This window comes from Cydia splendana, chromosome 19 (assembly GCF_910591565.1).
Source record: "Cydia splendana chromosome 19, ilCydSple1.2, whole genome shotgun sequence".
Lineage (NCBI taxonomy): Eukaryota > Metazoa > Arthropoda > Insecta > Lepidoptera > Tortricidae > Cydia > Cydia splendana.
Genome location: NC_085978.1, coordinates 12,526,169 through 12,550,422, shown reverse-complemented (window position 1 = coordinate 12,550,422; position 24,254 = coordinate 12,526,169). Strand labels below are relative to the sequence as shown.

The window sequence follows — 24,254 nt, the reverse complement described above, 5'->3', positions numbered from 1 at the left end:
GTAGCGTCGCTAACATTTTGTCCCCGCAGTCGAAGACTCCTGGTGCATGGGTTGCGACGCGATGACCGCCAGCTTGCAGCTCGGCCTGCGTAGCGTCCCGTGCCTCGTTCTGACGTCTGCGGAGCGAACCCTCCCGTCGGGTCCATGATAGACGGTCTCGACGACTCCTTTAGGCCACACGCTGCGTGGTCCGTTGGGTTCAGAAATGATGACAACATCTCCCGGCTGGATCTGTCGCCCTCCGTCGTCGGATGATTTGCGTGGTGCCAGCAGTGGAAAGTACTCCTTGGTCCAGCGCCGCCAGAAGTGGTCTACTAGCGCCTGGGCAGCCCTCCATTGTCGCTTGTCGTTTTCCTCGTAAGCGCCAATCATAGGTAAGTTAGCGTTATGAAGTAGAAGAAAGTGCGCAGGTGTGAGACTTTCTTCGCTCTCTGGGTCGACGTTCACGTGTGTTAACGGCCTTCTGTTAACGATATTCTCGATCTCTGCCAGTAGAGTCTCGAACACTTCGGTTTTCGGTGCTCTAGTGTTGAAGGTATAGAGCATCGCTGTCTTCACGGTGCGTACCATTCGCTCCCAAGCTCCGCCTGCAGATGGGTTGCCGGGGGGAATGAATTTCCAATCCATTCGTCGCTGCACGCCGTAGTGTTGCAATTGCGGAAGCCATTGCCTGTAGGCCTCGCGCAGCTCGTTCGATGCCGCCTTGAAGCAGGTTGCGTTATCGCTATACATAACGCTCGGCCATCCTCTTCGTGCGGCGAAGCGCCTTAGCGCCAGTAGAGCGCTATCCGTAGACAGGCTATGTACAGTTTCGAGGTGAATAGCCCGAGTTACTAGGCATGTGTACAGACACACCCAGCGTTTCTCTCGTCGTCGTCCTATGGTCACGTACATAGGCCCGAGGTAGTCTTGCGCGGTGTAGGTGAATGGCCTCTGGTAAGCCTGTAGCCGCTCGGGTGGTAGATCGCCAAGGGGCTGCGCTCGCGGTGAAGCTCGACGTAGCTTACACAGCGCGCAGTCTCGCGCTACAGCTTTCACAGTAGGTCGCAGTTGTAATATCCAGTAATGTTGTCGTAGCTGATTTACCACTGCCTCGTTATGAATGTGCGCCATTCGCCTGTGTGCGCGTTGGACCATTAGTCTGGTAAATGAGTCCTTGCCGTCTAATATTACGGGTCGTACCGATGTGTACAACACTGGAGCGTTTCCTAACCTCGTCTTCATTCGCAGCACGCCGTCGTCGCACAGCTCGGGTGCTAGATTGTATATTCGCGATTTCTTGTCCAAATCGCGTCCTGCGCTTAGAGTGCGCAGCTCGTCCGGGAAACTTCTTCGTTGGCTATTCTGTAGCCACATATGCTCGGCTCGCTTTATGTGGTTCACTTGCAGCTGCAGCGTCTTGTTCTTATTTTTCATCTTATCTATGAAAAGTAGAACGTAGGCCGTCGAATTCATTAGCCTATCGTAATTACTGAAGCGTCGTATGTCAGGTAGCACGCTCGACGGATCTGACTTTGACGTAGTAGTAGATAACGTAGTCTCTACTGTGACTCCGCTTTTCCTTTCAGGAAGGTCTTCAGTCGGTCTGCCTATTTCTTGACTCGGCCACTCCACTTCTGGTCGGTGAAGAAATGACGGTCCTTTGTACCATTCGTCGTGAGCGGTGATTTTCCTCGCCGGCTTCCCTCTCGTAGCGTGGTCTGCGGGGTTCACGTCGGTTGGCACGTACATCCACGCCCGCCGGTCCGATTTTTCAGCTATTTCAGCCAAACGGTGTGACACGAACGGCTTGTAGTTTCTTGCGTCGTCTTTGATCCATCCTAGCAATACTCGAGAGTCCGTCCAGTAGATAATTTTCTTGACGTTGTATCGTTGCTCCTTTTTAATCGTCTCGGCCAATCGAACTCCGATTACTGCGGCTGTAAGCTCTAGTCGTGGTACTGACAATACTTTCAGGGGGCAAACTCTGCTTTTGCCCGCTGCTAGGCTGACTCGTACATCTTCTTTGTTCTCGATACGCCAATACGCCACGGCGCAATAGGCTTCAGTTGACGCGTCGGTAAAAACGTGTAACGTGTATCTCGTAGCTCCGCCCGGTGACTCATACCTTCTAGGTATGCGTAGCGCCGCTACGTGTTTCAGTGCGTTCTGCCACTGAAAAAAGTCTTCAGCTTCTTTATCTGGTAGCGGTGCGTCCCACGTAGTGCCTTTTGTCCAAACTCGTTGAAATATCATTTTAGCGCTGATGACGTAGTGAGCGATAAGTCCCATGGGGTCGTATATGGACATTATCGCGCTGAGAAGTTCCCTTTTTGTCGGCGGCCGTTCTTGCGTCTTCACAGCCTCGGGAACTCGCAGCATTTTCGTGTTGTAGCCCAGAGTGTCCGTCCTAGGGTCCCACGTCATGCCTAGAACTGTGGGTTGACCTTCGCCCAGATGCGTCGGTCCTTGCGCTGCGTGTAGTTCGTGCTCGACGCTTGCCAGCATTCGCGTACTGTTGCTCGCGTAGCCTCGTAGATGAAAACTGCCCTCCGCGTGCGAGTCTCGCACTTGTTGTGATACTCGTAGCAGCTCATCCTCGGTCTCGTACGATGCCACGTAATCGTCCATATAATGATTATTGTGGATGTCGTAGACCGCGTCCGGATATTTGTCCTGGTTGTCGAGCGCGTTCCTATTACGCACCGAATGCGCGAGGAAAGGCGATGACACGTTGCCAAAACAAACTCTGTTTAGTTTGTACACCTGGGGCTCCATATCTCTTCTAGTGCCGCGCCACAGGAAGAGTTGGCTCTGTTGATCTTCTTCTCGCATTTGAATTTGCAGGAACATTTCTTGTATGTCCGCGACCACCGCGAAATTCCATTCGCGGAATCGTAGCAAAATTCCTAATAGGCTTCGTAGTAGGTCTGGCCCCGATAAAATATAGTCATTCAGACTATTTCCTTGACTTTTTGCCGCGCAGTCAAAAACGGCTCTTCCTTTGCCTTTATTTAAATTAAATACATTAAAGTGCGGCAAAAACCAGGTTCGGTCGGTCTGCGGCGGCTCCATGATACGTTCCGCGTATCCTTTCTGTAGTAACTTCTGAATTTGGGCTTCGTAGTCTTCAGCGAAGTCCTTGTTGCGCCGCATTTTCATCTCCAAGTTGTGTAGCCTCGACCGCGCCATTACGTAGCTCGGTGGTAGCTTCACGTTGTCCGACGCCCACAGTTGACCGACCTCGTACCGGCCCCCTGCAGTCTTGCGTACCGTAGCGTTGAAAATGTCGATGGCTCGCTGATCGCTCGGACTGACGTTTTCTTTATTCGTTACTCCTAACGCTTCGATCGACCAATGCTTCTTAACTTGATCGATTAATTCGTCGTCCTCTGTGCGGCAATGAAGTACGGTTTGCTCGATCGTGCGAATGATGCGCGGCATTCGCCCAAAAAAATACCCAACCCAAGGGTGTCTTCATTGCGCAAGGCTCGTCCTCTCCGCCCTGCCTGATCTCGATGGGAGTCTTCAGGTGGCAGAAATCGCCTCCAATCAGCATCTGCGGTACTCCTGTACCCACGTAGCATTCGTCGCCCAAATCTTCTAAGTGTTTGTGCTTCATCAATTCGGCCTTGTTGAGTGATTGCGATCGTATGCCAAGTCCTTCTACGGTCTTCATGACGATCTCGTGCACGGTGCCTCCTCGCAGCGGTCCCACTTGCGCCTTTACAGTTTGCGTGATAGATGTGTGCTTCAGGTTTCTTATCCCACGTAGACAGAGAGGTTCGTCTTCGCCTACTGCTCCGATTTCATCTGCGACGTCTTGATCTATCATGGAAAGCGTTGACCCGTCGTCGAGGAAAGCGAATATTTGAGCCGTACCCTTCGGCCCCGTGACTGTTACAGGCAGCACCTTCAGTAGCACGTTGAAGTTTGGGGTTGACGACACGTAGACGCGCGGATCGTTGTCCTCTCGTTCTGTAGGCCGCGACTCCGTTTCGGCCGCTGCCGCAAACGATGACGTCACTCTCGGTGAGGCGACCGCTCGATGCGTCGACTGAGCTACCGCTATTGTAGCCCCACTGCTGTTGTTCGCCTGTGTAGGCTCGGTGTGCAGCAAACGGTGATGCGTGTGCGGGCAGCCTGTCACGCCGCACCCTTTCGCGTTGCATTGCGACTTCAAATGTTTCGCGTCCATACATCTGAAGCATATACGATTGAGTCTTGCCCATTCCCATCTAGCGCCTATACTCTGTGCGGCCAGCTTGCGACAATCTGTAGTAATGTGATTGCCACCGCAGTACAAACACGTGCTCTTCGCTGTGATTTGTCGAGCCGCATACGTCGCCTTCTGCCCTCCGCTGCATCGATTTGCGGCCGGAGCTGGAGTGGGGATGGGATAGCGCGGCGCGGGCGCGTTCAGTCTAGCGCCAGGCGCGCGCGCGTACGGTGCTGTCATCGGTCCCTGCGCGCGCTTCGCTGGTGCGCGCGCGTGACAGAATGACATCTCTAGCTCGCTCTCTTCCATCAGAAAATCAGCCAACTGCAGGATCTCGGGGTCGTCAGTATCGCGATGTCTGTTGGCGTAGTCGCACCATCTGCTTCGTAGATGAGGCGATAATCGATCGGTTACTTCCCGTATCAGCATCGGGTTGTCGGCGTAGTGTCTTCTATCTATGTCCATGATAGTAGATACGACGTTCATAATCTTGATCGCAAACGTATTGAGGTCGTTCGCGCTCGGCCCCAACGGTGGCAGTCTTCGTAGGTCCTCGATTGCTTTATCCAAAAGCACCTCGCTTCGGCCAAACTGCTTCTTCAAAATACGTATAACCATGTCTGGACGAGTAGCTGTAGACAGGACATGTGACACGCACATCTTAGCGTCCCCGCGTAACGCCATACGCAGTCTTGCAACGTTCTCGTAGTCGGTGAACTTGTAGCGCTTCGATGTCTCGATGTAGGTATTGTAAAAGCTTCGCCATTCGCTCACATCTCCATAGAAGTGAGGTAGCTCGAAGATATCTTTAGGTGCCGGACGAGCCGCCATCTGCATCTTCTCGAACAAATGCAGCATAGACTCCGCAACTGTGCCTTCTTGCGTGTGTTGCGTACGCGCCGTGTGCGGCGTACGGGGCTCCTCCGGTGGCGATTCCGATCGCCGTTGACGTTCCACGCGGCTCGGTGAGCGGCGTCGCATATGTCGCTCGTCCCGCAGAGGCCGTCTAGGAGTCTCGTAGTCCGGTGGTGGCTCGTTGGCTAACCTCTTCTTAACTGGCTCGGTTATAGTCTTGTCATCCTGAGAGTCGTCCATCCACTTCAGGATTCGTTTCTGTTGTGGCTCGATGTCACCCGCATCTGAGACTGCGCCCGTGCTTCCTTCCGCTATAATCTGTGATTTCTGCGCCTCTAGCCTCTTCTTTATTAAGTCGGCTTCGATCCGCAACTCTTTTCGCTGAATTTCTGCTAGACGTTCGCTCGCCTCAAGCTCCACTTGAGATAGCCTTGCCTCGATGACCGTACTAGCGCATGAGTGCACGGACTGAGTAGGGGCAGGTGCATACGGAGTGCTCGACTCCATAGTGCCTCCCTGCTGCGTAGCTGCGACGTCCTTAAGTTTCGTTCTCGCCCGTCGCAGTGGTAACGGTGTGGGCCTCGCAAGTCGTCGTAACCGCTTGCGGAGCTCTCTGCTCCACAGCAGTGTATTTACTTGCGAGGGAGACCCCGGTGGCCTCGTGAAGTCGTCCGCCCTGAGGGAGTGCTGTGGTGCGGCCGCTACGCCAAACGGCTCGGCGCTAGCCGCGCGCGGACGCTCGCTGAGCGCGTCGGACGACGTTACAGGGGTGAGGAGGGGGCGCGCCGCCTCGGCGCCCTCTGACCTCTCGGCGTCCGCGCGGGCAGCCCTCTGAGCCGCTGCCGCGCCCTCCGCTAGGTAACGCCGCCTATCTTCGTCGCTCTGCATCGACGCAGCCTTTCGCGAACGCGTACCGACCATTTTATCGGTCATTTGTGACGTTTCTTCGCAGCAAGTGTAGACTTGAGCACGACGTCCCGGTGCGCTGACAGTAGATCCGGTTCGAAGGACCAGAAAATATTGAACTCTCAACGCCCAATATAGCCGACGATAGCAGTTGGAGAAGGTAACTGGTATACTGGCGCCTCGCTCGAAACCGCAGTCGCCCCAGCCTACTAGATGCCCATGTGCGAAGCCCTCGACGAATATCTTCAACCGCCTCGCGATAAAGAATAAACTACACGATTTAAAAAACTGACTTTTATTACGCGGTACAAATATAAAAATACTCCTACAACGATTAGGCGGTACAGCTTCGGATCCCTCAGGTCTTCCTTGGTTTTCTTCCTTTGGTTTTCTTCCTTTTGGTTTTTCCTTTTCGGCTGCTCCTGGTGTACTGTACGATCCGAAGCGGTTCCGTCTTACTTTTATACGAAAAATCAAGAAAGAGAGTCACCTACGATAGGGAGATAAAATCATGTCTTAATTCGCGGAATTAATCGGCCTGTGATTGGTCGCTTACGTCATACGGTCATTTTCGGGTGAATTTTCATTATCCCGCTATCGTTCTGCGACTCATATTACATACATCCGATTAATTACTGACTTAAAACTATTACAAATAGTTAACTACGTTCATTAGTTATAAAAACAAACGATAACAAGTTCACTAGTCCTTACGACTTGGCTTACAATAGATAGGAAAGCGGCCGAAATGAATACAATGGATGGTTTATGGCCCTTTTGCCGACTCGCAGGCCTTTGTCTACCTGTGACTGCCTTATGATTCTTATCTAACTAGGTGACTAGGCTAACGACCTATAATATCTACAAATATTGTTATGATGTAACTTTAACAGGTTACGAATTAATTAATGAAACGTGTATGTTTCTAAGTGAAAATTACGCTGTATCGGAGCGCTGAGCTCGAATTTGGCCGACCAATGAGAAGCGGTCATTCTGTCCCTTTCATAATGAGACTTCCTTGTCTTGATCCGCCTTTCTTTGGTTAACCAATGACAGAGCCTACATTATTTTACTAAGTTTATAGTGATTACTTGGGAATTGGGAAATAGGTTTAACCATGTTTTTTCCTAACTTACTGGGTGACCTAAAACTTATTACGAACCTACGAGTTAAATAACGGATATTTTGAATACTTATGACTACTGACAATCTAATCGCGGTTTTCCCTACCTATCAAATAAATCTTTATTGAGAATACAGTCTTAATCGAATTTGATCTTAATCTAACTTATAATTATCCGCGTCTTGTCGTAGCGTCGCTAACAATAATCCTTGGTATTAAATTTGTTTTGGTTTGCGTTAGTTATTCTATAATAAATTAAATTAAATGTAGCAAATACATTTGTTAAATTTAATTATTATGATAACCGGAAGTATGCAACATTAAGGTCAAAGGTAAAAGAGCTGCTAGCGACTGCTCATAGTCTAATAAAACATGGTCTTCCATTCCCAGAGTGACACGGGCCTACGTCACAACAACATGGCCGCTAATATATATAGCGCTATCGCATATTATCATATAGCGCTGTCGCATGATGACGTAGGCCCGTGTCAGTTAGGTGACCTAGAAAAGACGGGAATGGAGTACCAGGCGGAGTATATTATTATACCATGCGACTGCTACATGGGGCGTATCCAAAGTACTCTTAAAGTCAATCCTCGCGCTTTCTGGCAACACGAAGGCAGTCTCAAGACAAATGGTGGTTTTGTTTCCCGAGTTAAGTCTAAAGATGAAGAATTTGTTGGTAAGGAGGTAGCGAGCGCGTTTGCTAACTATTTCTCAGACGTTTTTCTACCTGACATTCCGCTTCTCGATCCGAACTTGTTAGAAAATGCCGATCGGAAACCTAACGCCAACTGCATGGATATCAAATCAATAACGTTGCAGGAAGTTGAAGCTGGGATAAAACGCCTAAAGGCCAATAGCTCCGTTAGACCTGATAACCTACCGGCGTATATTGTAAAGGGGTGTGCGGAGTTTCTAAAGATTCCGATACAATATATTTTTAACCTGGCACTCTCTTCTGGGTCATATCCTAGATGTTGGAAGGTGTCTAGAGTGAGGCCGATCCCGAAGGCGAGTGACAGTTCCGTCGTTGAGAATTACAGACCCATAGCTGTTCTTCCCACCCTAGGCAAGCTGTTTGAGTTCATACTTCACCGGACTCTATCTTCACAGGTTCGGCCCTTTTTGTGTGACGTGCAGCATGGCTTTCGGCCTAGTCGTTCGGTCAACACGAATCTGTTGATACTAACTGACAACCTTGTTCAACATCTTGACAGAGGTACTCAGGTGGATGTCATCTATTTCGATTTCTCGAAGGCTTTCGATCGCGTGGATAACGATGTGCTGCTTAGAAAACTTGATGAAATTGGTTTCTCTCCCTAGTCTGCGCGATCGGCAGCAATTCGTCCGACATGGTTGTTTTGTCTCGACTCCTTACTACACCCGGTCTGGCGTCAGTTAAAGCTCCATCTTGGGGCCCTTGTTTTTCGGTATCATGATTAACGATCTCAAATCGGTTCTTCGGGCGGCTCAATGTCTCTTGTATGCTGATGATCTGAAGCTAGTATACAGGATAGAGCAAAGAACTGATTGCGAGACGTTACAAGAGGACATCGACTTGGTGTTTCGGTGGAGTATGCAGAACAAACTTCATTTTAACCCAGTCAAGTGTTGTGTGTGTACATTTAGCCACTCTCATTCTGCTATATATGAGCATTATATACTAGGGCCGGAGCCGATAAATCGTGTCTTTGCCGTCAAGGATTTGGGCGTAGTGTTCGATGCACGGCTAACGTTTCACGAACATATTTTTTCTCTTGCCAAGATTTCCTTTCAAAGGCTGGGTTTCGTAATCCGAAACCTCCGCGATTTTGATGACCCGGTGGCCATAAAAATGGTTTACAATGGTCTAGTGAGGAGTAAGCTGGAGACTTCGTCGATCATATGGAACCCCTACGAATCGACGTATGCTTTACTGCTTGAGAAGGTTCAGAAAGCGTTTTTAAGGTTCCTTTATAAAAAAGTATTCGGATTCTACCCGTACTTGTACCCGACAAAGTATCTTCTCGGCTCTCTCGAGTACAATTCCTTGGAGGTCAGGCGGAATCACCAACTCCTAGTCACGGCATGCCGAGCCTTGCGTGGTGAGTCGGACTGTCCCGAAGTTGTCTCTGGTCTCGTGCGTATGTTTGTTCCGGACGTCCCGAGGATGGCCCTCAGACTACGACAACGCGACCTATTGGCCGTGCCGCCGGCACGCACCGTATCGCGCAGGAACTCGCCGCTGCCCCACGCCCTTTCACTACTCAATGCGCTCCTGGCATCGACACCTGGCCCCAATTTCACCACGGTGACAGGTGCGACAATTGTAAAATCACTGTTGCTGACGTCACAGGCATCCATGGGCTACGGTTACCACTTACCATCGGGCGGGCCGTATTCCTGTTTGCCACCATCATTGTATTATTTAAAAAAACTTTATTATATCGGAAAAAAACAGATATTTCTTTTGCGAAGTTTCTGACAATTGTCAAGATTTAGAAGAATTGTAGGTAATTCTTGACAGGTAATGAGTTATATGTCGGAATTTCGTGACAATTGTAGTGTTTCTTGTAGCTAGTTTGTTAGTGCACGACACCTTGCACTTTGTGACTATGCGCTGAAACTTGGCACAGTTGATTCTTAGCTGGTCATGAGCAGATACAGACCGGGAGACCTCGAGAGCCACGTCTCATTTAGTGGGGGGGAGGGGGGAAGTTCGACGCCGCCGCGCTTCACTTGGAGCAACATTTCTCTAAAACTGTACCTATTAGGGCATGTGATATATCATTTTCGGTTAAATTAAGGATGAGGAATTTTTTTTTGGAACCAAAACAATGCACTTTCTAACAAAAAAAAACATAAAGTAGAAAAGACAAAAAAACGTATCTTGGATTTTTTCATAATTACCAATTTTTTTTTAAGTGTAGTAGGAATCTGAAAACAAAAAATATAGTTGTAAAGCTACACTTATTATGTTTAAGAAAATATATAGTTTATTATACAAAACTGTTGATAAATGGGAGATAAAAAATAATATTAAGCGTGGGCCAGAGTGATCTCAATACAAAATATTATGAATGTGGGAAAGTTACTTATAATTTGTTCTACAATCGTTTATTTTTTAGTTTTTCGTAAATAACTCGTAAACGGTAGCCCACAGCAAAAAAGTATCTTGTACGTAAATAATCTGTTTCGGATTTTTTATAAAATAAGTGCTCCTTTTTTTCGCTAAGGTCAATATTAAAAAAAATATTGAAGGGAGAAAATAAATACTAAGGTCCTCTTTTTTAGTCATTCGTAAATAACTCGTAAAGGATGTCCAATAGCAAAAAATATTTTAACACAAGAATAATTAGCATAAAATTTCCTACAAAAAAGGTTATTCAAACTTTTTCGCTAGGATCAATATTTAAAAAGGGGACCTTAGAATTTATTTTCTCTCTTTAATATCGTTTTTAATATTGATCCTAGCGAAAAAGTTCGAATGACCTTTTTTGTAGGAAATTTTTTGTAAATTATTCATGTACTAAAAATTTTTTTGCTATTGGCCTTCGTTTACGAGTTATTTACGAATGACTAAAAAGGGGACCTAAGTATTTATTTTCTCCCTTCAATATTTTTTTTAATATTGATGGTACCGAAAAACAGTAGTACTTATTTTATAAGAAATCTGAAACAGATTATTTACGTAACAGATATTTTTTTGCTGTGGGCTACCGTTTACGAGTTATTTACGAAAAACAAGAAAAATAAACGATTGTAGAACAAATTATAAGTAACTTTCCCACATTCATAATATTTTGTATTGAGATCACTCTGACCCACGCTTAATATTATTTTTTATCTCCCATTTATCAACAGTTTTGTATATTAAACTATATATTTTCTTAAACGTAATAAGTGTAGCTTTACGACTGTATTTTTTGTTTTCAGATTCCTGCTACACTTTAAAAAAAAATTGGTAATTATGAAAAAATCAAAAATACGTTTTTTAGTCTTTTCTACTTTATGCTTTTTTTTTGTTAGAAAGTGCATTGTTTTTGTTCCAAAACTAGATTCCTCATCCTTAATTTATCCGAAAATGATATATTACATTCCCTAATAGGTATAGTTTTAGATAAATGTTGCTCCAAGTGAAGCGCGGCAGCGACGAACTTTCCCCCTCCCCCCTCACTAAATGAGAGGTGGCTCTCGACGGCTCCCGGTCTGTATCTGCTCAAGACCAGCTAAGAATCAACTGTGCCAAGTTTCAGCGCATAGTCTCAAAGTGCAAGGTCCCCATACAACGGTGTGCAGTAACAAAGCAGCTATTGTGACAATTGTCATAAACTTAGCAAGAGAAATATCTGTTTTTTTCCGATATAATAAAGTTTTTTTTTAATAAAACAATGATGGTGGCAAACAGGAATACGGCCGCCCGATGGTAAGCGGTAACCGTAGCCCATGGATGCCTGTGACGTCAGCAACAGTGATGTTTTACAATTGTCGCACCTGTCACCGTGGTGAAATTGGAGCCTGAGTGCGACCTATTTGCGTGGCGATGGACGGCAGTGTATAGAGAATGCTTGAGATTCTGTGAGGCGATGGATGCTAGGTGCTCAACTGTTCCAATATAATTTATCTATGTCTATGCTAATGTAATGTGTTATTATTGTTCTTATAATTGTTGTTTGTGTTAAGTATTGTTATTGCTTTTAGTCTAAGTTTCGTGACGCATTGGTTTAACTGTAATGTCATGTAAACATTTTTATCAAAAAAAAAAAATGTGCAGGAAACACCTTACTTGTTATTCCCACCAAGAAGTAGTGGAAGGGGTAAAGTCTAATCTAATATAAGCGGGTCTGACAGTTGTGGGTCACTTCTCAGTTGGAGAGCTAACGACGACGAACGAAGTTAAGTGTCAATTTTATTTAATTGTGATTTTATGACTTGTTATAAATCTCTGTATGTTTTCTTTGTGTTATAGTCTGATGGTATGTACGTTACAATATTATAGTTAATGTGAATATAATCCTTTGATGAGTTTTTAATAGTTGCTATGTAACGTACATTCCAATTGATTACGGTGTAATACATCATGTGGCTTATTGCTAGATCTTTATTACTATTTTAAATTATGTCAAGTGTGTACGTTAAGGTAGCTAGTACTAACTATACCCATAGACTAGGAATCCTCTAGACCGAGTTTAGAGCAATTATTTCATGCAACCGATGATGCCAAAAATGCGGGGGTGCGCGGGACGAGGTGAGCGAAATCCCGTGCCGTGATTGGTCCGTTCAAAGACACGGACGTCACACAAAGACACTTTCGACTCGAACATGGAGTAAAATTACCGTATGCGTGGCAGAGGGGGTAGCGCGACTATTCTCAGGCTGGAGGATGTTTTGTCTGTGACTATACCTAAGCCACCAATATTTATTACGCATAAAATAATATTTTTGTGAATTATGTGATAATAAAGCAGGTTAATTGTTCAGTAAATCTACAATATACTTTTACTTACAATCTGCTTATATAAATATATTACTTAAATAATGTTTACCATTTTTCATATTCTAAACCTTGTAGTTGTCCCTATAATAAATACATTACTTCTTAATTAAATACTGCCTTACATCCTTATTTCCTATTTTATTAATGATAATACTAAAGTAAATCTGACACGCTCACGTCTACGTAACTTACTTTCTATGCATCTCGCTCGTACTCGCATATGCGAACAATAGTGCAAGCGAGATGTACAGAAAGTAAATTACATAGACGTGAGCGATATGTCAATGTTAAAACTGATGGTAGAGGCTCAGTTCATTCTTATCGCTCTATAAGCATTCTTGGGCTAATTAAAGGTACCGTTCGGATTTAGACTGCACTCGAATTACTGTAGCAGTATTGCAGCGTGACAACACTGCCGATTGCATTACTGCCGAGATTTTTGACATTTGCGGCAGCATTGTTGTTTACAATCGCAATGGGAAATTTAAATCAAAATAGCAGCTGTAGTCTTTCGATTTGTAGCTGGCCCCGATGGCTAACCGCTAATAATATTACCGGTTAAAGTGACCGAACGATTTTTTATGCAGGTGGTAGCACGAGCGGGTTTAACAATAAACAAAGGGTTAGCCGCTCGGGGCCAGCTACAAATCGAAAGAGTATACCTGTGTGTACAGATTTTAAAATTAACATAATTATCTTAACTGAAATTTAAAAAAATATAGCTCACCAAACGTGCATAAATACTACGTATTTTGATGTGATAGTGTGAGCACATGATGTAAGTCAGAAGTGTCCCCATACTAAACTAAATAAGTTCATTATCAAACATTACCATACCCATAATGTGAAAGTAAAGTTCTTTGACGGTAAAAGTAATAAAGTAGATACAACTATAAAACCACTTGCAGGTGATAAAATAAAATAGCTGCCTTGAAGAAAGTATAGAATAGAATAGAATATAAAAAGTTTATTTGGTGTCAAAATAAAACTTAACCTAAAAATACATCTTATTCTAATACATACTAACACCAAAATGAATGCCACTCAGCATTTGCCGATGGCTAATATACTTAGCCATGGCCACAGAATAAATAATAGTACTAGGTACAGAAGACTCACTCTCTAACAAAACGCGTCTGTTACGATCAGCACAGGTATGGCCGCTAGGTGGCGCCACGCGCGGCTTATGGCAAACCCCAAAATTGGGGCCGATCGGATGGACTTTTAGCTAGCTGTAGCAAAGCGACGAAATCGCGGAGTGAGCCACGCCTGCCATGGCGCTGGTTTTCAGGGCAACCAGAGAGAAAAACACAATAAAATAAAATTTAAAAACAAAACTAAGCTAACACGTGGGAGAAGGTGAGTTTAAACTATAGCCAGACATTAGCCAGACAAAAAACAGTAAATACGTACATAGTATGTGCTTTGAACAATTAGTCAGTAAGAAAAAAGTAGTTCACTTGAGCAATTTAAATTGCTAGTAATAGATACCATTTCACAGAAGGACATTTCATTAGCATTTCTCCATTTTATGATCTACAATAAACTGGTTTTAAAGAAAGCTAAAAGTCTTAATTTAAGTTTCTCGAAACCGTTATTTAGTTTTACTTCAACGTTTTAAGATCGCGGCTTTATGTGCAATTTTTTTTTTGTCTTAAATAATTTATTTTATTTAAGTTTGTACAATCGAACAAACTGATTTGTGACCCACCATACGTTTTCACGGTGTCATAAGAATTAATAATAATTTTACTCTCTAAATCAATATAATGCCATAGTAAATGTGAATCTGGATCAAATACATAACCTGATACTACAATCAGAATACGCGTCCTCATTAGCTCATTCTGCGATCATTGTAGCGCTACGTCATAGTCCTACGAAGTTGTTGCTCTCACACTTTATTATTCTTTGTACTCTAATTCTGTGCCTAAACCCTGTGTGTTACTGTTTTTGTCCCAAATAAATTGACAAAAAAAAAACTCTAAGAAAGGCCATTATTTCTGAGTCGGATAACTCCAAGCGAAACATTGACATTGAATAAACAAATGACGTCAGTGCAAACTCAAATTACTCTCGTTTATACACCAGTTATTGAGCGAAGTCTTAAGGACCGCGAGACAGGGCCATTCGCGAAATGAAAATAAAAAAAAAAACTCTAAGAAAGGCCATTATTTCTGATTCGGATAACTCCAAGCGTAACATTGACATTGAATAAACAAATGACGTCAGTGCAAACTCAAATTACTCTCGTTTATCCACCAGTTATTGAGCGAAGTCTTAAGGACCGCGAGACAGGGCCATTCGCGAAATGAAAAAAAAAAAAACTCTAAGAATGGCCATTATTTCTGATTCGGATAACTCCAAGCGTAACATTGACATTGAATAAACAAATGACGTCAGTGCAAACTCAAATTACTCTCGTTTATCCACCAGTTATTGAGCGAAGTCTTAAGGACCGCGAGACAGGGCCATTCGCGAAATGAAAAAAAAAAAAAACTCTAAGAAAGGCCATTATTTCTGATTCGGATAACTCCAAGCGTAACATTGACATTGAATAAACAAATGACGTCAGTGCAAACTCAAATTACTCTCGTTTATCCACCAGTTATTGAGCGAAGTCTTAAGAGCCAACGGGAGTGGTCATTTCTCCATACAAACGTACTTCTCGTTTTCCTCCGTGGTTTTTGAAGCTAGAGCAATGATTTTTTCAACACAGATTAATCAATTCTTATTTTCCTACTTGACGATCATAATATAAATTCGTATAGATTAGTGTAAAATAATTTATATTGTAATTTCATATTATGAAATAAATAAATCTAAATCTAAATCTAAATCTATTGTCAATATCTGTGTCGGACCGTTTTGATTTTTTTGATATTTTTGTTTTTTAAGGCGCTAGAGCCCTTCAAAAATGGCCAAAATGGCCTAATTGACTATGCCGCAATGAGAGGCGTGGCATTCAAAACTGATATCAATTAGCCAAAAAAGCAAAACGGTCCGACACAGATAATGTCATAATCATTTAGATTTCCAAATTTGGTTACGATTGGTTAAGTCTTGGAGGAGGAAACAGAGGAGTACGAAACCTCGATTTTTGAGATTTTTACGCAGGATTTTTCGCCTTGTCCTTATCGCACTACTTTTAGGTGCCGCTTCCGTTAGCGAGACGGGTATATTTACCTAAAATATTTAAAACTCAGCTCCTGTTTCGTCTTAAGGACCGCGAGACAGGGCCATTTGCGAAATCGTCTCGATTTATACGCACCATTATGGCGATTCACGGCGCTCCCCCGTTTTAAATCCCTGCTTATTGGCTATATTTGTGAAATCCGAGTAAGAAATTGATTTGAGTTTAATTAAAATTTGCATAGAAACTTTTTCTATTTAGTTCAGTAATTTTATTAGACACTTATTTTGAGTACCGTAAAATGGGATGAGTACTCGCGGGGAGAGTTGGGTTATGAATGGGGAGAGAAGGGATGAAAGGGGGGTGAGATGGGATTTTAAGGCTACTGCTACAAAAATAATGTATTCCAATTTAAAATGGAGCTATAGTAATACTCGTAATAAAAAAAAATCGATCCAACAATCTTCCAAAATCACCTTTGTATGAAAACCCCTCTCACCCCAAATACGAGGCACTACGGGGTGAGGTGGGTTTTCCTCTTTATCGTCAAAGTTATGAAATGGAACTGCCCAAAATAAAATACAAACGTCCGGAACACTTATTATATACACCATTCAGTTTGCATATGTAAAAATAAAATGTTATCGAGGTTTGAATGTCAGTTTTGCACCTACTCACCCCATGTAAGTATTAAAATAAAAATGCTAAGGCTATACCAGTTGAACCGTAGAACTAGACTTTTCCTTTATAAATTAAAACATTTACAATGCTAAATAAAAGAGCCATGACACAGCAGCTGTTTTCACGTCTAGACCTAGAATGTTTTTTAGCAAGTATGGACATAACTGTTTGTCATGTCTTTCCAAAATTAAGGGATAGTTTTGAATCTTGCTTTCCTAATTGAACCCTACCACAAAGGTACCCCTTGTTAAGGTATGGTTGTCCACAGGGGTGATCGCTTCTGTTTTAAAATCAATGTAAAATTTGGTTATAGCTTACCTTAAAAAATCTAGGAAATCGAATGATAGGGTTGACACCAATTTTAATCTGCAGCAGATCCAGGGGTGTCAGCGACGCGATGTCGAGCAGAAAGGAGCGCGACGTCAAGTAATGCTTGGCTAATTTCTTGGAGTCATACACCTAGAAAAAGAAACAGTTGACTGTTACCTCAGATATACGGCACGATTCAAATAAAGTCACAGCGGTACTCATCGATCTGTCACACAACGTCTGTCATTATGCAATTAGTATTAGTAGGTAGGGAATAAATCGAACAAAACCTTACACTTTAATTTAACTACAACTGCCGAAAATTTACAAATACATTATAGTTGGCACCGATTTGCTGTAGACGTTGTATGAGAGATTGGTACGTGTACATACGTCAACTTTACCTATCTATTGATTTTTTTCAGTGTTACATTCAACTATTCCCAATTTATTTACTCTGTAAAAATAACTCAAATAACCTTTAATTTCGCCACAAGGGATGAGTGGGGCGGAATGTAAACGACTCAAGTCATTTGCGTCACCTGTCTCGTCTACACGTAGACATCACGTAGTGGTAAAGGACTAAAGGTCCATTTACATGGTTGAGTTTCTTGTACGATTTCTGACGGGATATCGTATGAAATTATCGTAGGCAATTATTGTATAAAACTGCTTTAATTCATACCATTGAAGTAAGTTATCGAAGAGTTTTTAAAGTGTACAATTACAGTTTTATAATATCTACAATTAGCAGTAAAAATATGCAATAGCTGCTGCTGTGAAATCTTATTTTGCTTGCTAGGATGATGGGGCAGTATAACTCGTGGAACTCTTAATATGAGTCCCTGTTTCAGATATTACGTCCGCGCCGGCACGTTTAGGTTGATGGTGAACACCATGCTCACTTTGTAGTCGTTAACATATCAGAAGGCTGAGGACAGTAAGTATAGTTGTGGAACACTCACCATGAGCCCCTATTGAGGTATCCTGTTCACAGCTGCATGGCCAAGTTCAATGACCTCGCTGATGCCGCCGTAAGCATGGAACATCGACTTAAGTCATGGAACACCTACCATGAGCCCCTGTTCCAGATATCCTGTTCGCAGCTGCACGACCAGGTCCAGCGCGAACACTGCGTCGCTGATGCCGTCGCACGTCAGCCAGAATATGTGGAACATTATCTGTGGAACATGATTGGGTACATTATTCTTAGTGGTTTGTACACTAGTTATTTTACACAGTTATAAACACAACTTATTTTTATTACAAAGGGTTTATAACCATTTTTAAAGACATCTAATGAAGCCCTATTTATGGAATTGAAGGGACAAAAAAACAAACTCATAAGTACTTTACAAGGCAAAAAGTATAGAGGTTCTTTGTTTATTACTACGGGCCCTAAAAAATTAAACAAAGTCTGAGTAAGGACGTTGTTATACTACTACCAAATCAATCAACAAACTTTTCTTTTAATTAAACTCTCTCTATTCAATTAAATAAATTAAATAAATCGTTAACGAAGGGTCCAATGAGATAGCAATTAAATATTTACATACATCCACAGTTAAAAATAATACATCGACAACACACAAAACCTGCCAATATGGTTACCAATTAACATTACAGTTCCAGATTCTGAGCAAATTTAATATTATAATTAGGCGATACCACAATGCCTACAAAACCACATTGTGTATAGGTACTATTAGGTACATACCTAATTAGGTTAGTAAACTAAATATTGTGTTAGCAATTCAAATCAAAATTATTCGTGGCTAAAGACCAAAATCAACAGGCTCAGAAACTAAATTCCGAAATGGTTCATGAAATAATTTATACTTATCTAGTGAATGTTTCATCTAAATGAATCTTATAAGACCAAAGTTTTGTCTTAAAGCCCTAAACTTACACTCGGTAAGCTTAAACTTAAACTTAAGAAATAACAAACTGTTGTTTAGTATTGTAGAAGTAATATAAGTATTAAGGTAAGAGCATACTAAAAAGTTTTGTGCGTCCTGAAAGGTAAAGATATTGCCAATTATGAGTATTTTACTATTACATTTTGAATACTTGGAGCAGTTTTAAATTATTATTATTTTCTTCTAAAAGATGAAAATTTGATTTGATTTTATCGAACTAGCATCATGGTTAGTTTAATATGTAGTCATAGTGAGGGTCAACGGACTGACTGAAGTAAACAGAAAATAGATAAAAGCAAAACTTTCAATTGCTTTGTCTCCCAACTTTTACAGTGTGACTCCGACGGAAAACACTGAGCAAAACTTGACTTCTGGTGTTCTTATTGGATGAACTATAATAATATACCCAGCCAATTGGCTACTTTCCTGCTTTCATAGTCAAATCAATTTCTTTTTTAGAACTGTCAAAACTAACTTGCTGATATGGAAATTATAATATAATTATGAAAACGAGAAAGTAAAGTGACGTCACGGTCAACTAACTTACGTTTTACATATGTTAATCCGATTTATTAAATATAAATTGTGTTTATCTATATTTTTCTAATAATTATCTGGTGCTTCGCTTCGTGCATGGTGTGAAATTATTTATTTTAAGTAGAGGAAACATCCCCATTCCATCAGAATATAAATACAGAGTACCACACAACCTAATAATACTCTAGAATTCTTCTTTACACTGTGTGTCAAAAATATTTTACCAACCCAAAGACTCAGAAACAATCAGATAAATCGCCGCAAGCGCCAATTCTACGAGCTCCCGGATTTGCGGAGGTCCTACGGGAAACAATAACGGCTCAGAGATGTTTAATATATAATAATCATGAGGACGGTTTATTACTGTTGGTCCGGTTGCGCGCTAATTTACGAGTGGAAAACATTTTATTTGCCGTGCAGGGGACTACCGCGAAAAACGGAAATCTAAAATTCGTTATCTGAGAGTTATTCGAGAGATAGAGAATCTCTCGAATATGCAAGAGTGATAGAGAGGCAGACAACGAAATGTAGATTTTCGATTTTCACGGTAGGCTCTAAGAGGTGCGGAATATAAAGAATGTAAGGTTACATTCGGATGGCGCCTGCAGCAGCATTCGCGAGTGAGTTGCATCAGCTCTCAGTCCAATTAATACCCAATTACATATTAAATCACATTTATAATCGGATCTATCGCGAATTTATCGAATATATATTATGTCGGTAAATATACCTTTATTTACTGACGTTTCGACACAGGACCCGACCCGACCCGGGAGGATAGACCCGATTGTAAATGTGATTTAATATGTGTTCAAAACGCGAAATAAGTTGTAAAGCTCTCAGTCCAAACAATACCCAATTAAATGCGATTTTTTAAGTTCGAACGCTGCACTTCGTTGTACTGTATTTATTACAAAAGACCGCTCAAGCGCTAAACCTCTGCAGCTAATGGTTCCATCTTGCGGTAGTTTGTGAACGAGTAAAGCCATTGTCAACGGCTCAAGCTCTATAAGGCTTTAAGTGCTGTCTAATTATTTACTCTTCTGCGTTGTATGTTCGTTATCACTGCTACATACTCGTACGAGTAAGAGCCGCTTTTTTTTCCAAACTTTAAGATTTTGCTTTCTAAGTAGTGAGTTTTTCTTCAAGTTTTAATAAAAAACTGTTGGGCTATACAGTATGAGAATCCGAAGAACTTGCTTCATGATCATCATCATCATCCTCCACTGCTGGACCTCCACTGCTGGACATAGGCTTCCCCCAAAGAGTGCCACAATGACCGGTCTTGCGCCACCCGCATCCAGCGGACTCCTGCGACCTTTACCAGGTCGTCAGAACTTGCTTAAGCACCTATTATTTAGTAATATTTCTTTAAATACGCATATTATAGGATAGGACAACCGAAGATCTGTTTAAATTTACCTACCTCTTATAAAGTCACGTTGCAACCATGTTATTTCATCATTATCTGTCACAATAAAGTGCCAAACTTAATTAATTGAGCATCGAATTAATTAAAAAGTAGATGGCTGTAAATAAATGCGTTTTCTGTGTTAATGCGATCTGGCGTAAACAGTTAAGCTCTCGAATTCGCAGTATTGTTTCACCCAAACTACAGTCAGAATGAAGGTCGGCATATTAAAGCTGTGTTTATTATGTGACAGTGACACACCGAGGTGACACATTTTAAGTGGTGACGATGAAGATCAAAGTTTTAGTAAAGTTTCCAAAATAAGGTAATATAATACCTATTGTGTATAGATATTTATGACGTGTTTTCACCAGCTCTCCTAACGTGTAAGGGCGTACATTTCTTCTTACAGATGAGCGGCCACGGCTCATTAGGCACAATAAATGGACCCGGCAGTATGGTGGAAATGTGTTTTATGTCATTACGACTGAAGATACACTACTACCAAAGGCGTATCTCAATGTTTCTTTAAATGTAAATGCAACCTTAGTGTCTTATCTTGAAGATTTACCTTTCAAGAGCGTAGAAAAAACTATAAGCCCTTTTAAGAATTCGTTCTTTAACTATCGCAGATTTTGTTTTGTTTATTTAGGTCATTCGGACAGTGTATCGATTTTGATGTGCGAAATATTTTTAGATAGGTATATCTTTACGCATTATTTTAGTGATGACTGATGAACACCTACTCTTCCATTTTGATCATCTATAGAGTTTAAAATACGTATAAGTAACTATGTTAAAGTAACCATTACTTTTTAATTGTTAAAGATTTTTTATCTATTAAGAATGGTCATTAAAGGTTAAAGTTAAGGTAGAAACTTTGTTAGAGTTGCCTTGCCAGAATTAAACGTTGTTTAATAGGTATGCAAATACTCGGCTGTACCTAGTAATAAATTACATTATAATGCTTTTGAAATAACCACTATAAAATTTACCTACATTTTATTACTTAGTAGCTTAGAACATTTAATAACTGGAGTGGCCATTAAGAGATTACCCCTCTGCCGAAAAACCTGCACAATTGTGCAAACTTTTGTATGGACTGACATGGCTATTTGTACGTTACGTACAAATAATGTAGAAATAGCAATACATTTGAAGTCCCCTCCCCCGCAAAAATCGGCAGACTGTTTCGTAAAGAAAATGACAGCCATGACATCTCCAGTTACTAAATGCTCTAAGCTTAGTAGCAACAGCAAATAGTATCTATCTATCTATATAATAATACCTTTAAACGAGCAATTCTTGTTTATTGATTTATATATATATTTATAAATATATTTCGGGGATCTCGGAAACGGCTCTAACGATTTCGATGAAATTTGCTATATGGGGATTTTCGGGGGCGATAAATCGATCTATCTAGGTTTTATCTCTGGGAAAACGCACATTTATGAGTTTTTATATGTTTTCCGAGCAAAGCTCGGTCTCCCAGATATTAGTACGATATATATGAGCAACAGTCTCACAATGTCATACTTAATTGACAGCGCTCTAAAAAGTTTTTACTTAATGTAATCACGGATCAATAATCAGTCATTTATTGCTTTCATTCAAGTACTCAATTACTTAAGTGATACTTGTTCCAAAATTTAATTACCGAATAATATTGAAGTCAATTAAAGTGGAGAAAACTATCCACTCAACTGCATAAAAACAACAGACTCCAAGAGAAAATCCATTCTAATACGAAGAGATTAGCTAATTTGATTGTATTTCATTCCATGTTTTACTCAAACTCTTGCACACGTAGTTGCAAAATTATCTTTACTGACACTTAAAACTATTCAAGTCTTTATATATTGAGGTATAGAGGTGAAAGTGTCTTGGCAATTGTTTCACCAAATGCTAGTGTCAGAGAAGAGCTGTCCACAGCCGAAGTGGCTCTCAAGGGAGTATTTAAGATCGTACTGTCGTTTCGTATTTACTTACCCTGCGTCTTGGGAAATAATGAGAGTAAGTCCCATAGATGCCTTCATTGCTGATTTAGGTGAGCAGGTTATTTTTAGAAATGTAGTGTTGATTTAGAAAAGTTTTTACCTTTGCATTGAAAAGGTTTTGTAAAAATAATCAATATTGACTGAAAATAAGCGCTACGCAGAAGCATCGTAATAATTGTAGCTGTATTCTTGATACCACTAAAAAAAAGATCTAGATAATTTTGTCCAATATTGCTCTAATAATCATTTGTTTTTAAACACAGAAAAATGTTTTGTTATAAGTTTTAATCGAAAACACAATCCGATAGTATATAATTATAATTTATCTGGTAATAACATAGCACGAGTCTCTTCCACTAAAGACTTAGGTGTCACTATGGACTCGCAACTAAACTTTAACGAGCATATTGATAACTTATGTAAACGTGCATATAAAAGGTTAGGAATGATTCTTCGTGTCGGACAACCGTTCAAGCGGCCAAATACTTATAAATTATTATTTTATTCTTTTGTTAGGAGTATCCTCGAATTCGGGAGTGTAATTTGGACACCTCAGTATCAAGTCCATATTGACCGTTTGGAGAGAATTCAAAACATTTTCTTAAAATCGTTAAGTTATAGAACAGGCACTTATTTTGTAAATTCTACCTTGGCCGCAAAACATTTTCGTGTACCTTCCCTTTTTAACCGTAGGATATACTTGGACGTTATGTTTTTGTTTAAAATTCTTAAAAATATTATTAATTGTCCTAATCTCCTAAGATTAGTTACTTTCAGTTGTCCGCATCACCCCTTACGCCCTCGATCGCTGTTTCATATTAGTTTTTCTGTCAAGAACTATTCCAGGCATACCTTTTTCAGACGGGTTCCTAGTTACTATAATAAACATCTCTCCGAAATAGATTGCTTTCAAAATTCGATATCTAGTCTAAAAACCATAGTTAAACGTAAGTTGTTTTAGTACCTAAGTACTGATAGCAGTTTTTTCTATCTGGTATTAATATGCAGTAGTTATAATTGTACTTACACAGTTAACATAATTTATAATTTATGAACCTCCAGGTCTTTTTTATTGTATCTTTTGTTGCAGTACATCTTGTATTGTATTTTTGATATGTTTATATGACTGTTTGGTTTTCTCAATAAATTAAAAAAAAAAAAAAAAAAAAACCACTACTTTAGATTTTTCTTCCGAAAAATATTTTTTTTCTAAAAGATAACAAACAGCTTTCAAATACTGCAACCCCTTTAATTGATTTTAAGCCAACGACATTTAAAATGAAGCTTTCCGTCACTCGGATTCAAAAGAAGAAAATGTAAAAAGCGAAAGGGTTGTTGAATCCGGGGTTTGTGTTTTAGTCGCTTCGCGAAAGCAAGCGAACACTTCTGAATGTCGTGGTCACAAAAATCCATCAGATGTAGGTGTTATAAAGTGCGGTTATTTTATCGATACAATCATCCGCGCCTGCGAGGCGCCTCTTACACTGGCATCCTGAGTCGAGTCCTTGCCTGGTATAGAATACGCCGAGACGGATGGCAACAGTTGCGAATACTATTCGGTGGATATATTTTGTAGCTTTGTTGGAATAATGACGTCGTCCCTGAGCAATAACAATTTGACTCTGTTTGTAAACAGGAGACAATCGATATATAATATAACACGTGTAAAGAAGAGTGAAAAGATCTGAACAAGTGGGATTTGT

General features: G+C 41.2%; 1 protein-coding gene and 1 long non-coding RNA gene across 2 annotated transcripts in view; one reads left to right on the top strand and one right to left on the bottom strand.

Annotated features, from left to right (window-relative positions):
• Positions 1-24,254, bottom strand: part of LOC134800041 (uncharacterized) — a 222,198-nt gene that overhangs the window by 44,238 nt on the left and 153,706 nt on the right. The window contains exons 6-7 of the mRNA XM_063772487.1: positions 17,758-17,865; positions 16,694-16,834 (exon numbers count right to left, since the gene is read on the bottom strand). Of these exons, the coding sequence (XP_063628557.1) occupies positions 16,694-16,834; positions 17,758-17,865 (249 nt within the window). The remainder of the gene's footprint in view (positions 1-16,693; positions 16,835-17,757; positions 17,866-24,254) is intronic.
• LOC134800123 (uncharacterized) overlaps positions 1-24,254 on the top strand; it is a 202,404-nt gene that overhangs the window by 156,018 nt on the left and 22,132 nt on the right. The gene's annotated exons all lie outside the window — the stretch shown is intronic.